This window comes from Oncorhynchus gorbuscha, linkage group LG19 (genome assembly GCF_021184085.1).
Source record: "Oncorhynchus gorbuscha isolate QuinsamMale2020 ecotype Even-year linkage group LG19, OgorEven_v1.0, whole genome shotgun sequence".
Lineage (NCBI taxonomy): Eukaryota > Metazoa > Chordata > Actinopteri > Salmoniformes > Salmonidae > Oncorhynchus > Oncorhynchus gorbuscha.
In genome coordinates this window covers 42,658,791-42,676,151 of record NC_060191.1, presented here as the reverse complement: position 1 = coordinate 42,676,151, position 17,361 = coordinate 42,658,791, and the positions used below count along the sequence as shown (strand labels likewise).

The 17,361-nt window shown below is 44.8% G+C and overlaps 1 protein-coding gene across 12 annotated transcripts in view; it reads right to left on the bottom strand.

Moving 5' to 3' along the window:
- Positions 1–5,264: 5,264 nt before the first annotated feature.
- The window catches only part of LOC124004691 (E3 ubiquitin-protein ligase TRIP12), a 71,853-nt gene continuing 59,756 nt past the window's right edge, over positions 5,265–17,361 (bottom strand). For all 12 annotated transcript variants that reach the window (XM_046313390.1, XM_046313389.1, XM_046313388.1 and 9 more), the window contains 15 exons: positions 16,696–16,769; positions 16,378–16,577; positions 16,010–16,137; positions 12,904–13,055; positions 12,299–12,441; positions 9,689–9,845; positions 9,376–9,474; positions 9,017–9,131; positions 8,583–8,737; positions 8,133–8,297; positions 7,589–7,753; positions 7,391–7,504; positions 7,185–7,279; positions 6,998–7,101; positions 5,265–6,679 (listed from right to left, as the gene is read on the bottom strand). In XM_046313390.1, the coding sequence (XP_046169346.1) occupies positions 6,483–6,679; positions 6,998–7,101; positions 7,185–7,279; positions 7,391–7,504; positions 7,589–7,753; positions 8,133–8,297; positions 8,583–8,737; positions 9,017–9,131; positions 9,376–9,474; positions 9,689–9,845; positions 12,299–12,441; positions 12,904–13,055; positions 16,010–16,137; positions 16,378–16,577; positions 16,696–16,769 (2,063 nt within the window). In that variant the 3' untranslated portion in view covers positions 5,265–6,482. The remainder of the gene's footprint in view (positions 6,680–6,997; positions 7,102–7,184; positions 7,280–7,390; positions 7,505–7,588; positions 7,754–8,132; positions 8,298–8,582; positions 8,738–9,016; positions 9,132–9,375; positions 9,475–9,688; positions 9,846–12,298; positions 12,442–12,903; positions 13,056–16,009; positions 16,138–16,377; positions 16,578–16,695; positions 16,770–17,361) is intronic.

Below are 17,361 nucleotides of genomic sequence, written 5' to 3'. Positions count from 1 at the left end.
TTGATGTTTGTGTTCGTCTGTATGTTGTCTTTTGAATGTTTCCGTTGTGTATTGTATGAAAAAGCAAAAGAAAAAATGTGTGCTGAAAAAAGTAATCCGAGCAAAAATCCAAACAATACCCCCTCTCTTCAAATACTCTCAATTACTCAGCCACCAGTTCGTTCCCATGGCGATCCCTAGGTACCTGAACACTTGACAGTCATTATAGCTGTAATGTCTGTGACTCTTGTCTCTCCATCACCTTCAAAGATGAGCCCAGAGGTCAGTTCATGAACTACTGTACCTCTCACCATGCTCATCCACCAAACTCTGCCTATGAATGGCTCTACTCTTCATGGAGTAATAAAACCTTAGCAAGTGACAAGAATCGAAATAAATACATTTGCATAATAAATATAACAGACAGGTTATGAGAATTTTCTCAATCAGGAGTTTTCAGGAGTTTTACAAGCCTAACTGAACCGTTCCCCAAAGACTAAGATTGTGTCCCAAATGGCACCCTCCTACTACTAATAGTGGCCTATGGGCTCTGGTCAAAAGTTGTGCGCTATGTAGGGAATAGGGTGCCATTTAGGAAGTACAATAAATATTCCCTCTACCTGAATTGAATCTACCTGAATTGAATCTCATAACGTTGGTATGATTCATGACCTTAATTTCGGTAAATAAAAAGCCTTTGCAGGCAGCTACCTCAGAAAGTGACTCCGTCGCCATGTCATGTGACCATGCGGTGTGGTCGATATAAAGTACGGTGGTCGTTAATAGCCCGTGAGCCCACCCGAGTCCCAACTCTCCCATTTCCATAATGAGTCTTCACACAGGCCAGTAAATCTGTCAGCTCAACCACTTTACTCATCTCACAGAGAGCCAGGTACTGTGCTGAAGCAAATTTATCTGCTAGCTGACTGGACTCGGCCCCTCACACACAATACATATCCACTGGGCCTAAGTAGGATGTAGATGAGGTGTGCAATATGCATGTGCATGAAAACTGTGAAATTACAGGCAGGAGTACAGGGATACACATTTACAAAATCTGAAAGAGTTTGGTTATTTTTTAAAGTATGCTTTGGCAATTCAGTGACATCATTTGGCATAAGCTAACGACCCTGGGACTAAACACCTCCCTCTGCAACTGGATCCTGGATTTCCTGACGGGCCGCCCCTAGGTGGTAAGGGTAGGTAACAACACATTCACCACGGTGATCCTCAACACGGGGGACCCTCAGTGGTGCGTCTCCTCCTGTACTCTCACTCATGCCTGCATGGCCAGGCATGACTCCAACACCATCATTAAGTGCCGATGACACAACAGTGGTAGGCCTGATCACCGACAACAACGAGACAGCCTATAGGGAGGAGGTCAGAGACCTGGCCGGGTGGTGCCAGAATAACAACCTATCCCTCAACGTAACCAAGACTAAGGAGTTGATTGTGGACTACAGGAAAAGGAGGACCGAGCATGCCCCCATTCTAATCGACGGGGCTGCATTGGAGCAGGTTGAGAGCTTCAAGTTCCTGGTGTCCATATAACCAACAAACTAACATGGTCCAAGCACACCAAGACAGTTGTGAAGAGGGCACAACAAAACCTATTACCCCTCAGGAGACTGAAAAGATTTGGCATGGGTCCTCAGATCCTCAGAAGGTGCACCATCGAGAGCATCCTGTCTGGTTACATCACTGACTGGTATGGCAACTGCTCAACCCCGACCACAAGGCACTACAGAGGGTAGTGCGAACGGTCCAGTACATCACTGGGGCCAAGCTTCGTGCCCTCCAGGACCTCTATACCAGGCGGTGTCAGAGGAAGGCCCTAAAAATTGTCAGACTCCAGCCGCCCTAGTCATAGACTGTTCTCTCTGCTACCGTACGGCAAGTAGTACTGGAGTGCCAATTCTAGGTCTAAACAGCTTCTACCCCCAAGCCATAAGACTCCTGAACATCTAATCAAATGGTTACCCATAACTATCTACAAGTACATTTTACCTCAACTAACCTGCACATCGACTCTGAACAGGTAACCCCCTGTATATACAGTGGGGCAAAAAAGTATTTAGTCAGCCACCAATTGTGCAAGTTCTCCCACTTAAAAAGATGAGAGAGGCCTGTAATTTCCATCATAGGTACACTTCAACTATGACAGACAAAATGAGAAAAAAAATCCAGAAAATCACATTGTAGGATTTTTAATGAATTAATTAGCATATTATGGTGGAAAATAAGTATTTGGTCACCTACAAACAAGCAAGGTTTCTGGCTCTCACAGACCTGTAACTTCTTCTTTAAGAGGCTCCTCTGTCCTCCACTCGTTACCTGTATTAATGGCAACTGTTTGAACTTATCAGTATAAAAGTCACCTGTCAACAACCTCAAACAGTCACACTCCAAATTCCACTATGGCCAAGACCAAAGAGCTGTCAAAGGACACCAGAAACAAAATTGTAGACCTGCACCAGGCTGGGAAGAGTGAATCTGCAATAGGGTAAGCAGCTTGGTTTGAAGAAATCAACTGTGGGAGCAATTATCAGGAAATGGAAGACATACAAGACCACTGATAATCTCCCTTGATCTGGGGCTCCACGCAAGATCTCAGCCCGTGGGGTCAAAATGATCACAAGAACAGTGAACAAAAATCCCAGAACCACAAGGGGGGACCTAGTGAATGACCTGCAGAGAGCTGGGAGTAACAAAGCCTACCATCAGTAACACACTACATCGCCAGGGACTCAAATCCTGCAGTGCCAGACGTGTCCCCCTGCTTAAGCCAGTACATGTGCAGGCCCGTCTGAAGTTTGCTAGAGAGCATTTGGATGATCCAGAAGAAGACTGAAAGAATGTCATATGGTCAGATGAAACCAAAATAGAACATTTTGGTAAAAACTCAACTCGTCGTGTTTGGAGGACAAAGAATGCTGAGTTGCATCCAAAGAACACCATACCTACTGTGAAGCATGGGGGTGGAAACATCATGCTTTGGGGCTGTTTTTCTGCAAAGGGACCAGGACGACTTGATCCGTGTCAAGGAAAGAGTGAATGGGGCCATGTATCGTGAGATTTTGAGTGAAAACCTCCTTCCATCAGCAAGGCCATTGAAGATGAAACGTAGTTGGGTCTTTCAGCATGACAATGATCCCAAAAACACTGCCCGGGCAACGAAGTAGTGGCTTCGTAAGATGCATTTCAAGGTCCTGGAGTGGCCTAGCAAGTGTCCAGATCACAACCCCATAGAAAATCTTTGGAGGGAGATAAAAGTCTGTGTTGCCCAGCAACAGCCCCAAAACATCACTGCTCTAGAGGAGATCTGCATGGAGGAATAGGCCAAAATACCAGCAACAGTGTGTGAAAACCTTGTGAAGACTTACAGAAAACGTTTGACCTCTGTCATTGCCAACAAAGGGTATATAACAAAGTATTGAGATAAACTTTTGTTATTGACCAAATACTTATTTAACACCATAATTTGCAAATAAATTAATAAAAAAATCCTACAATGTAGGCCTCCCGGGTGGCAGTGGTTTAAGGGCGCTGTACTGCAGCGCCAGCTGTGCCATCAGAGACTCTGGGTTTGCGCCCAGGCTCTGTCGTAACCGACTGGGAGGACCGTGGGGCGACGCACAATTGACCTAGCGTCGTCCGGGTTAGGGAGGGCTTGGCCGGTGGGGATGTCCTTGTCTCATCGCGCACCAGCGACTCCTGTGGCGGGCCGGGCGCAGTGCGTGCTAACCAAGGTTGCCAGGTGCAGTGTTTCCTCAGTGTTTCAACCTTCATCTCTCCCGAGCCCGTATGGGAGTTGTAGTGTTGAGACAAGATAGCAGCTACTAAAAAACAGTTGGATACCACAAAATTGGAGAGAAAAAGGGGTAAAAAAAAAATAACCATACAATGTGATTTTCTGGATTTTTTTTTTTCCGTCTGTCATAGTTGAAGTGTACCTATGATGAAATGTACATTTTAAGTGGGAAAACTTTCACAATTGGTGACTAAATACTTTTTTGCCCCACTGTAGTCATGCTAGTGTTATTTTACTGTTTAATTACTTTGGACTTTTCTTTTTTAACTGCATTGTTGGTTGGGGGATTGTAAGTAAGCATTTCACTCTAGGTCTACCTACACCTAATAATAAATAATAATAATAATAATTATTATAATAATTCGGCACATATGACTAATCAAATTTGATTTGAAAGACATTTCTTCTACATTATCTTCTTTTTGTAAGAGTTGAGTTATGCGCTGCATGTGAAACTGGGGGCACACAGCAGTGAACCCTATACTCCTTTGCAGCATCTCCAAATCCTCACTACCCATTTACCCCCCCCAAATTTTAAAAAAATAAATAAAATGTAACTGCAGTCGACTATGGTATTTGGTCAGAGTAATTGCAGTTGAATTGCACTGCAGGAAACATTTATTTTGGATGCAATATTTGCAGCATACTGCACTCTACCTAGTTATTTTATTTGTTACCTTTCAGTTAAGAACAAATTCCTAGTCAATGAGGGCCTACTGGGGAACAGTGGGTTAACAGCCTTGTTCAGGGGCAGAACGATCCAGCAGCCTTTCGGTTACGGTCCCAACGCTCTGACCACTAGTCTACCTGCCGCCCCAGTTATGCAACAGTGTTCTGCACGCTGACTGCAATCCTTTTTTATAAGGGAAGATGTTAAACAGCCTCCTTGGGTAGGAAAGGAAAATAAATTCCTCCAGAGGTGACATTCCAAGACCACCTCTCTGCCTGTCCCCTAGCATCTCCCTGGCCGTGATCCTACTCTGAGGGTCTCAGGGAAAGTTGAGAACAAAATACGCATTTCCAATTCACGCTATTAGTATAACATTTTACATATATAAATAGGACAAATAAGTGCCACCAAACTATACTGTATATCTCAATTGTCATGACCAAATCCATATCCCTCAGAACATTAACAATGGTTCTAAAAAAAAAAGAAGAGGGATGAGTTCTTTAGAATGACTCGGTCCTTTCAAAGTAAATTGTGTTTACTTCATCCACGCAGTTGATACATAAGGGCTTTGTCCACCAGTCACAGAAACATCAATCCTTCAAGTACTACTCTTAATAAACCATGGCATCTAAATTGGTAGGGTCTGTGGTAATCACCTGCTCATATATAATCAGATATGTTATGAATCAAGCAACTCCTACTCCCATTGATCACCTCTAGGATTATACCCATCAGTCAAAACCACGGGATGGAGGATAAAAACAAACAGGAGGATGGATTAAATAAAGACAACACAGATGAGTCAAACAGTTACTTTATTTTATGTTCAGGTAAAAACATGAACCTGATGCAGTAAATTATTGCAGATCTTAGAAACCAGCACATGAACGATTAGGCCAGGAGAGCAGAGTGGGGCCCTCCCCTGGCCACAGACTGCAGGTGCACACCACGGTTTGTTCCAAGCCAGCAGCCAAAAAATAAACTACAGCAAGAAAAAAAATTAGAAAATTAAAAAAGGTAAAGCAGACATCCACCTCAAACCGGGCGTCAAACTGCATATAAACTCTTATTCCATAAATGAACTTGAAATGCTATCTGGCCATGAAATGAGTCCAGCCAAATGTGTGCTCTCAGCTACAACAGGGATTGGGGGTGGCGGCTCGGCGCAAGGCCCAGCCAATCAGTCTTCCCAGAGGGCACTCCCTCAGGGTCCAGCTGAGACACACTACTACTCCATCAAAGTGAGGGCAAAAATGAAAGTCCAACACATTGGATAACTCTTATAACGTTTGAGCTGAAGCTCTGTAATTGTAGGCCAGAAAAACAATTTCAATTTAGGAAAAAAAATAAAGAGTAGGTACTACGCTCTTATCACTACCCCGCAGTCAACCAACTGCAACTCTCGTTTCCCAAAAAAATGTATAAGCAAAAACACACAGAGGGGGAAAAGCAGAACCAAAATGCAACAAATTGGGGCCGTATAATACACGAGAACAGAATGCAAACAGACAAACTGAAGGGGAAAGGAGACACGAGAACAAAGAGCTATTCTATCAAATGTGTAGAATGAGCAAAGTCTGCAAATTTTTCTGTACAAATTATCTTTGGAGCTAAAGTGAACCTAGCTTGCTCAATGGACCTCCCCTCCCCACCACAGTGATGTCATTCACCACTCTGGAGAAGAAACATCCCTTTAAATATCACACAGCAATGCATTTAAAATGTCACCCACGTTTTTTTTCTTTTTTCTTTTTAAACATTACTCAACTACTGATATAATTTTTTCGCAGTTTTATTTATTTTTTGTTCTGCGAGTCATGTAACGCCTTTGTAGGAGAGACAGGGGCAGCAAATATATATCAAGTCCTTTTTTAATTTCTGCAAGCTGCGTTCTCTAACAAGAAGGCTGTACACATTTTGCCTTGATGTAGGTGATTACAAAAAGAAAAACTAGAAGGAAGTCATGATTACGTCGGTTTGCTGTAGAAGGCATTTTGAATGGGAGAGACCGCGAGATCAGGACAGGTGGAAGGACTGCTGGCCCTCTCGGGCCGCAATCAACAGTTTCTTGCGCATGATCTCGATGCTGGAGTAGTCGGGCAGCTTCAGGTAGTTGACGCAGGTCATTACCGAGGGCAGGAAGTCGTCCGGGTTCTCCGTTGACTCAAAAGTCTTCCGCACAATGGTCAGCGGCGGGTTCAGACTACGGAAACCTGGAGGAGAGAGGTTGCATGCTCAGAATCAGATCAAAACAGAGCCATGGTTGGATTTCGACATACTTAATATGCCTTTTGCCTCGTCCCATTCTCTGTCCTTGAGGTCTATGGTGCCTATTTCTTTACTAAGTGCATGAGGGCACAACATGACTGCAGTTTAAGTTAAAATGCTCCGCAGTCAGAAAACATGTCACCCAAAGTATGGGCTTGTTCAATCCACAAAGTCAGAGAACGGGACCCACGCTTCTTCGAGGCACAACAATTCTTCAAGTGTGTATGGTGAGTGAGTGTGTGTAGGTATCCCTGACCACTCACCTCCAACAGGCAGCCTGGGGCTTCCTGTGACAAACTGCAGGAAGAGTCTCTGCTGCTCTGCGTCAAAACTACTGAGCACATCAAACAGGAACCCAACTGCACGACTGGAGAGAAACAGACAACACATCAAACCACTGCACTCTGGCAAGTCCTAAACATGACACTCAATGTAGGTCTGGTCGCTGACCTGTCATGCGTATAGCCGTGGTCGGGACGACAGCACTCCATCAGGGTCTTGACGTCCCAGGTCTCGGACTTGCTGCCACAAAGCAGCTGATCCAACTACAGGTGGATGGGAGAGCATAGAGGGGGTTAGCAACGTGACACCCTGAAGACAAACAGAACAGTGAAATAAATAATTGTTTCTTGGGATTAGCGATAAGCGGGACTCACCTCTTCAGGGTAGAAATACTGCAAGTGATGCAGGGGGAAGACCGACTCGAACCCTTCCCTGAAAGACTCAAACTGCCGGGACACGCCTTCGTTCATCGTCCAGTAGACCACCAGCTGTAGAGAGAAGAGGACCAATGGTCAGATGGTGTGTGGAGAAGTCTATATGTAGGAGCCCTGTGTGTGTACCGAGCTACCCACCCTGAGGTACTCCTCCAGGTTGTAGATGGTGACAGGGACATCCTTGCCCCCCTTCTTCAGCTCAATGTTGGGGAAACCAGGCAGGGTGAAGTCCAGGCCCAGGTCCTCCACAGAGCAGCCGTTCATGTTGAGACTCTCCAGAGCTTGCTGCAGAGTCTCCCTTGTCTAGGAGACACACATGGAGGAAACAGGCCTTTTATTAATATGGGGAACGTAACATGGAGGAGCTTCAGCAATCTGATAGGGAGGGGCCATGCTGGTTGAACTCAGAAGTTAGGCTAGCAAAACATCACTGACACGTGAGTAAAGCTGCAAATTCTGACACGCATGAACTTATGTGCGGACTGCGAAGCCCTTTGCTCAGTGCGTGGTGAGGAGTCACAGAGGGGATGTCTAGTGAAGTGTAAATCTAGCCATACTATAGCTACCACTATGAACGCCATCTCTGAGAAAGACCTCCGTTAAACCGTCCAAGTTCTCATTTTCAAAGACAAATTGTAATGACTGAGGTTAGCTGGGGAGGTTGTGTATATCGGGAACTGACCTGGGAGAGGTCCTGCTCCAGCCTCTTCTTCTGGCGGATTATATCCTCCAGGTGCTGGATGGACTTGGCCACGCCCGGGTCGATGTTGACCAGGTCGTGGGAGCTGATGGATGTCTCGTGCCGCAGCATCCACTTGTAGAAGGGCAATCCCAGGGGCAGGTCCAGCTGGGAGGGAGTGGAGAGGAGACAGAGGTGTTAGTTCAGCAGAGGGCTCCCCACTGAGAGGTTCTGGTGAACGTAAAACTCTGCTTGAAAGGTGAAAGCATGTATGAGGGCTGTAGAAGAGGAGAGGTACATCACCAACTTTATTCCTGCAAACCCAGCAAACGGGGCTTAAGTCAAGTAATGCAAGTGTAAAAACCACTCCAAAAGGACTAAATAAAAGGTCTAGAAGCATTGGCATTGGAGACTAGAGACTGGTCCAAAGTACAACAAAGTGGTACGGTTTACCAGTCTGAAGTCCATTATGGCCTTGGCCATCAGCTTGCCCAGGAAGCGGAACTTCATCTTGATTTTGGCGATGTGCGCCGGTTTGGTTGTCCTGCCGAAGGGAACGGCAAACAGCCCTCGGGAGCTGAACATGTACTTGGTCCCTTCTTGGCTTCCTGGGAGACAGAAAAATCAAGATAGTGGAGAAGAGAGGAGATTTAGGGAGAGATGTTCCAATGTGGGTGTCCTCTTCAGGAGCCCATATCTCAGCAAGATGTGACTAAACAGTTGCCACCTAGGCGCATTTTGGAAAATTGTAGGAGAGCCTTTATATCTAAAATAAATCAAATTTCTATACAGTAGTTTATTTGTTACAGAAATCACTACTAAAACATTTTTAGGAGCTCCTATTTAGAGACAAATCTATTCCCCAGAGGGTTGGAGTAGAAAGTTACCTTTGGGGTTGGACAGGGTGACCTCCTCACCCCTCCACAGCCCAAGGTCAGCCCTCTGCAGCTCCTGGGAGACCAGGGCGTAGAACTCCAGGGTGGGACCCAGCCCTGTGCCCACCTGACAGAAGGATAGGGGGGAAAAGGGGAGAGAGCGAGGCCGAATAAGAGGAGAGAGAAAAGGAAAAGCGGGAGGGAGAGAAAGAAGCTCATCTCTTCCCTCTTTTCTAATCAATAAGTCCAGGGTCATGTTCAAAATGTAATGCCCCAAACGACGCGGTATCTTACTTTTTATGAGAGGGACAAACTCAAAATGAAGGTGATTGAAGTGCTCTGTAATGAGGGTGTGAATGCGTATACTGTACCTCGTTCTCATACTGGATCTCCAGCATGGCTCTGGAGCTGCCGAGGTCCTGCATCACTGACTCCGCCTGCTTCAGCAGCTCCTCACGGTTTATCGTTCGCTGGAGACCGAGGGGGACGAGCAGAAAGGAAGAGTTAGTGACAAGACCAACAGGAGTCGGCAGGATACAAAAAGCAGATGATCTGGCTGGATAATTGTAATTGGGACATCCACTCTTCTTGGCTATACTTGAACCTATTCCAGAAAGGCATTTGAAATGCATGCATTGAGCCGATTGTGACATTACACCAACATCATTCTAACATTTTCAACACCTTTTTCCTGTCGAGGCGGGGCGCCACGCGGCTGTCCTGAGAATCTGATTGGTTGATCTCGGGGTTGGTGTCGAGGAGGCGCTGCATGGCCCGGTCACGGTCAAACGCTGTTACATAGAAGAGCATCTGCCGTGTGTCGAACGGGAAGAAGAAGGGACTGGGGAGGGAGAGTGAATGAAATAGTTGGTCAAAATACATGGCATATATATACATACACACACTGCCAGTTTATTAGGTACACCCATCTATACTGAACAAAAATAAACAACGCAACAGTGTTGGTCTCATGTTCATAAACTGAAAATAAATGTTAAAAACAAAAATGGTTGCATCTGTATTCCCAGTCATGTGAAATCAATAGATTAGGGCCTAATGCATTTCTCAGTTGACCGATTTCCTTATACGAATTATAACTCTTTGAAATTACTACATGTTGCTGTTATATTTTTTTATTCAGTGTAGTACTGGGTCGGACCACCCATAGCCTCCAAAACTGCCTGAATTCTGTGGGGCATTCTACAAGGTGAAACGTTCTACAGAGATGTTGGTCCATGCTGATGTGATAGCATCATGCAGTTACAGCAGATTGGATGGCGATACATTCATGCTGCGCTCAGCCCGTTCCATCTCATCCTAAATTGGATTGAGGTCAGGGGACTGCACAGGCCACTCAAGAAAACTGAACTTGCTGTCATGTTACATGTTATTCCACTCCTCAATTGTCCAGTGTTGATGATCGCATGGCCACTGGAGCCGCTTCTCATTTTTTGCAGATAGGAGTGGATCCTGGTAGGGTCGTCTGCTGCGATAGCCCATCCGTGACAAGGATCTACGAGTTGTGCATTGTGAGATGCAGTTCTGCGCAGTTATTGGTCTGTCTTGGCCCGCCTGTTTGCAAGATTCTTTCCCTCCTCCTTCTACATCTCGCAACAGGTTTTCGCCCACAGGAATGCCACTGACAATGTTTTTTGTTTGTTGCACCATTCTCAGTAAACCCTAGACACTGATGTGTGTGTGAAAAGCGGAGGAGTGGGGGAGTTTGAGATATTAGATAGGCACAGGTCAGTCGCTTAGGTCACTCGTTTTGACCATTATAACGTTCAACCGAAACGTAACTGAAAGCCTCGATGCCTTCTTTACATACAGTGCACCCGGAAAGTACTCAGACCCCTTGACTTTTCCCAGATTTTGTTATGTTACAGCCTTATTCTAAAATTGATTAAATCATTTTTTCCCTTCAATCTTCACACAATACCCCATAATGACAAAGCAAAAACAGGCGTAACAATTTTAGCAAATGTATTAAAAATTACGAACTGAAATATTACATCTCCAGGGATGTTCAATCGGGTTCAAGTCTGGGCTCTGGCTGGGCCACTCAAGAACATTCAGAGACTTGTCGCTGTCCTGTAGGAAGGTGAACTTTCACCCCAGTCTGAGCACTCTGGAGCAGGTTTTCATCAAGGATCTCTGTACTTTGCTCCGTTCATCTTTCCCTCGATTCTGACTAGTCTCCCAGTCCCTGTTGCTGAAAAACATCCACACGATGCTGCCACCATCATGCTTCACTGTAGGGATGTTGCCAGATTTCCTCCAGACATTCAGGTCAAAGAGTTGAATCATGGTTTCATAAAAAAAGAGAATCTTGATTCTCATGGTCTGACAGTCTTTCAGGTGCCTTTTGGTTCCAAGCAGGCTGTCATGTGCATTTTACTGAGGAGTGGCTTCCATCTGGCCACTCTACCATAAAGGCCTGACTGGTGGAGTACTTCAGAGATGTTATCCTTCTGGAAGGTTCTCCCATCCCCACAGAGAAACTCTGAAGTGCTGTCAGTGACCACTGGGTTCTTGGTCACCTCCCTGACTTAGGCCATTCTCCCCTGATTGCTCAGTTTGGCCGGCCGGCCAGCTCTAGGAATAGACTTGGTGGTTCCAAACTTCATCATTCTTAAATGGAAGGAGGCCACTGTGTTCTTGGGGCCCTTCAATGTTGTAGAAACATTTTGGAACCCTTCCCAGCTCTAAGCCTAGACATAATCCTGTCTCAGAGCTCTACAGACAATTCCTTCGATCTCATGGCTTGGTTTTTGCTCAGACATGCACTGTCAAATGTGGGACCTTATATAGACAGGTGTGTGCCTTTCCAAATCATGTCCAATCAATTGAATTTACCACTCCAAATCAAGTTGTACAGATATCAAGGAAGATTGTAAACAGGACACACTGGAGCTCAATTTCGAGTCTAATAGCAAAGGGTCTGAAAACTTAAAATGTGTAAAAAGTCAAGGGGTCTGAATACTTTCTGAATGCATTGTAGCTAGCCATGTGACTCAATCCGTTTTCGTGGAAGGTGTGTAGTACCTAATAAACTAGTGAGTGCGTGTGTACACACACACAGTTCCTTATGTGGGGGTTAATCTTGTGCCAATAAGAGAAAATTGGAATTTACTTCCTGATTTAAGATTGTCCCCAAGCCTGGTCTAGACATGCAGTTTGAGGACATTGCATTACTGAATACTAGGCCAGTAATGCCTAATATTCAAAAGCTAGGCAGCTTTCTTTGTGTTCTGACTCAGGTGTTATGAGCTGGAAAGTAGTCTGATGAGTTACCAGGTCTTCCCAAGCTCTGTGAGCCAGGTGGGGATGTTGCCGGTCATGATGACCAGAGGGTCCTGCAGCTGTCGGTTGGCCTTGGCTGTCAGCTTACTGTTGATGAACTCACTGGTGGGGATGATCTCCTTAGACACAGCATTCTGAAAAAACAACAACCTCAGCCGACTGGAACTACAACAACACAGTGCCTCTGCCCCTCTGATGCAAAGGGAGACAGACACAGGCTGCTAGGTATTGTTTGAAGAGACAGTTATTTGGGGGCAACTGTGTGCACTAAGACGGCTGTCTAGCTAGCAGACAGTTATAGTGATGGTACACTGTGTTTGACCCCCTATAAGCCCACAAAGACAACAAAGACATATTTAGCATTAAGTAGATCATGTATGATAGACAGTGGAATCTGTTGGAGGCAGACCTACAGGCTTGTGTCCCAAATGGCAATTTGTTCCCTACATGGTGGACTACTCTCTTGGACCTGGTCAAAAGTAGCGCAGTACAAAAGGTTACAGGGTGCTATGTGGGATTCAAACAGTATGTTTGTCAGTTAGTGAAGTTTGAGCCAGTATCTGCGGGGTGGAGGGAGGATAGGACAGGCTACTCACGTCGTACAGGTAGAACCAGTAACTACTAATGGAGTGCAGCACCCTCAGCAGCAGGTTAACATCCAGAGACGGGTCGTCGAAGGTGATGCTCTCCGGGGGCTCCGACATAAGGTACATCTCCAAGGGGCTGGCCACGCTGGGACACACGCCGTCTGGGAGGGGAGAGACAGCAGGTCGGGTTCATATTCATTAGTGCACCCTTCCTGTTTCAGTCATTTTCTTACGTTTTGTGCCCAGTGAATGTAATGACGCCCAGATATGTATTTACCATATCAGTTTAGTTAAATGTTCAGTATGAGATAAGGACATGATAGGTCAGATTTAGTGTAGGTGATAGAATGGTCAGATCTATGGCGTGTACTACTTTCAAAGTAATACGGTGTAGAGAAAAGGCTGACATTTGAGACTGAAAGCCCTTTGGCCCTGGGGTTGGCGCAAAAGCACTTTGGGACAACTGCTGATGTAAAAAATATATTTGATTAATTGATTAAACAGCCAATATCTGTGGGTTTGTGTTAACAGGTCATCTCAGGTCACATTCATTGATGGTAAAAAAATTTAAAAAGTCAATTAATCATTCAATAAGCCTCGCCCCAGAATTTTGAGCATGCTGATGGATAGCAAGCGTAGACAGACACCTCGGACAAGCTCACGTTTCAAACACTTAGAAGCCATGGATGGCTATGGCAAAAAGAGTATATAAAAAAAAAAAACTTAATTGGGCTCCCGAGTGGCGCAGCAGTCTAAGCCACTGTATCTCAGTGCAAGAGGCGTCACTTTAGTGCCTGGTTCGAACCCGGGCTGTATCACATACAGCCATGTTTGGGAGTCCCATAGGGCGGCTCACAATTGACCCAGCGTCGTCTGGGTTTGGCCGGAGAAGGCTGTCATTGTAAATAAGAAATTGTTCTTAACGGACTTGCCTAGTTAAATAAAAAATACAAATATTGCCTAAATAATTGTGCACCAGGGCACATTCAACTATGATACATGAACTAGAGCTTGTTGGAAGTGTTTCTCAAATCCAAAATTATACTGTGGTTGTATTGTTAGAAACGTACGAGACCATTCGAAAGAGCAGAAGTTAATCTTTTTTGCACCAATCTCTGACAGTGTAATTGCGCAGATCAAAACTATATAGGACCAAAAGTGTTTATGGGGGATCTCTTCTTGAATATAGTGTTTTTCTTTAATATTTTCATTGCGCACAGACACTTTACCAGGTGTTTAAAGACAATGTTACGTATAGGGTTAATATAAATGGTTATGCATGTTAGCTACATAAATTGGCTATATTAGAAACATAGTGCTCATCTGCTGTAGTTATTAGCAAACGATTTGATAGCACCAAAAGTGTTTACCAAATTGTACAACACGGACAGTGCATTCAGAGCCATCCGGTGGCTAGCCATACTACAAACCTAATTTGACAGGTTCCGTGTAATGACCACAACATTGCAAAGAGTCTCCCCATTAGCAAGGAGTAGACTCATTTCATTGTGCATTAACCTCTAAAAGACTAAGCCGTTGGGGGTGGGTGGGTTCTACTATGCTAACATATGGAATGGTTATAGCAAGGATCACATTTAGATATTCAATTTTGGTAACACTTGAAGTATAAAAAAATAAAAAAAACTATTGAATCTGGCCTTTACTACTAGAGACCATAGAAATGCATTGAATAACATTCATAAATTGCCCCCCCACCCAAAAAATTGTCAAGACGTTTTGAAGTGTCTCTCCTATATCTAGGAGATAAGAAAGCTCAGGAAAATGTGGTTATTGGGACATTTAACCCCTTACTTTATTTTCCATAAAACTACCTCCATACATTTGTATGGGTTACCATTAGACAAGTTCCATGACACTTGTGGAAACGGAGAACATCTTTCCTCTACAGATGTTTTTTGTGAGAAGACCAATTTTTGGGACATCTCATGGTCTGACAAGCACCGCTATAGATCGGCCACCGCAGATCCAGAAGGTCGACATTGTAACTGACAGACTTACAGGTTTGTCGTTGTCTTTTGTTTAAATTGTTTATGTGTCCGCTGTGCGGGGGAAATGATAATACAAGCGGAACTACGTAGCTAATACTGTTGTATCGGGGATCCTTATTGTAGCAACACTTTTGGAGGGAAGGCAATCCTGCGCTGCGTTAACTAAGTTTTCATGTCATCGGGTGTAGTTCATAAAGGTTGAAGAGTGTATGTTAGGATGAAGTGTGAATTCATGCCAGGAATAATAAGTGTGAAGTTTGATTTCCTCCCTTCTGTAATAAGCAGCCAATGAGGTATTTGTTCCTTTATTCATGCGTTTAATCTGAACCCGTTATAACGCCAGATAAACTGTTATGTATGTAAGCAGTTCAGAGTTATACCAAGCTAATGAGTCACTCGTAAGATAAGGTTGTAAGAGTGTGCTTAACTGTATTTTTCATTTACTTTATAGTTCTCACGGAAGGTGATAATTCTGGCTAAAACTACAGAATAAAGCCGCCAGTTAAAATCAAGGAACGGTTGTGCTCGTGGTTACTGAAGGGAGCTACAGACATAGACAGACGTGGTGGATTGAGACGCAGCCCATGACAAAAAACATCTAGCTTAAACTGACAGATTTTTAAATGATGTTACTTAGATTCACGCATGGGTGCGTCAATAGAGACTTAAGGATTAAAAACAGTGAGATCTTTGTGAGGGGTTTTCTCCAGTGGTTTGAAAGGGGAATTGGGCTTCTCGTGAAAACGTTGACCGAGGTTGCAACAGTACCAAGGTGGGGCAGGGCTTTGCGAAAGGGCCATTAACTTGTTTCAAGCAGGAGAAGCGGGTCAGATCAAATCGTATTAGTCACATGTGCTGAATACAACAGGTGTAGTAGACCTTAGTGAAATGCTGAATACAACAGACCTTACAGTGAAATTCTTACTTGCGAGTCCCTAACCAACAATGCAGTTTAAAAAAAATACTTCTTCCCCAGGGTAAATAGTACTTTAGAGTTCCACTAGAAAATAAACAAGCAGAACTGGTCCTTCTCAGTCTCCAGGCCAGTAGACAACAGACACCCACCCCACCAGTCTAGGCCCAGAAGGGGTGGTGGTGGTTCCTACCGTGCCACAGTTCGTCCTGTTTCTTAGCGTTGCGGGGTGAGGTCTTGGTGGGGGCGGTCTGTGCCCGGCCCCTCTTACCTCCCACCGCATCCTTAGTACCATCCTCATCATCCCTCACTGGCTTATACCTGATGGGATAGAGAGTGTGTGTAAATCATCACGGGGAAAGTGACTACATCACCATGTCAGTTAGTTGCATTCGTTCACCAACTCAGCCGCCTATAGACCTGTGTGTGACGCATCACCGGGAAGGTGGCTACACTGCACAAGCCTAACAGCCACCCAATACAAAAATCAGTCCTTTGTTTGTTAACCAGTCCAGCTTATAGAGACTGGTGTGTGTGGCCATCCAGCATAAAAGGGGATACCATATGGTGTGGGTTTTGGTCCAGATGCCAGCCCGCCCGAGCGGGTTGGCCTCGTCGTCCGTGGACTCTCTCTCCTCCTCGGACTGCAGGCTGAACTGCCGCACTGCCTGGTACACAGTCATGTTGTAGGGCAGCAGGTGGTCGCCGATGTAGAATTGTAGCCGGTGGCGCACGCTGCCAGAGTTCAGGAACTGGGCCGCCTGTACCAGGATAGACGGTCAAGTTAGGGTTGGAGGTAACAGAATAAGTTATGGGTGGGTGGGGGAGAGGTATCATACAATATTGAGAGTATTTTGCAAGGACATTGTAGCCACGTACCAGCGATTCGTCAATTTCATCGTCTGAACCATCATCGTCACTGTCTTCATCCTCCTCTCTGATTCGTCCGTAACCTTTAGAGATAAAAAGTCCCATTGAGCACGTCAGCATGTTACCCATTAATGTCAGCAATGCAAGGAAACATTATATTCTGCCAACAGAAAAGGAAGAACAGAAATACTCTGGGAAGAAACTTGAGAAAGTGGACCAGCTGGGTGAAGATCATTTGTGGGTGACCTGTCCTCACGGAGTGAAAGGGCTTAACTTCTTAAGGTATAGGGGGCAGCATTTTCACTTTTGGATAAATAGCATGCCCAATTTCAATTTCCTGCTACTCATGCCAAGAATAGAAGATATGCATATTATTAGCAGATTCGGATAGAAAACACTGAAGTTTCTAAAACTGTTTGAATCACGTCTGTGAGTACAACAGAACTTATGTAGCAGGCAAAACCCTGACGACTAACCGTTCAGATCTTTTTTGTTGTTGGTCTGTCTGTTCAGTGAGGTCTGTCTGTTCAGTCTCATTGGGAAATGATATTTCTTAGGCACTTGTTTTCAGTTCTTACCGCTTCCACTGGATGTCACCAGTCTTTGGAATTTGGTTGAGGTTATTCCTTTTCCAAGACTTAAAAAGTAGCGTTAGTTTCCTCTCGTCCTCTATTG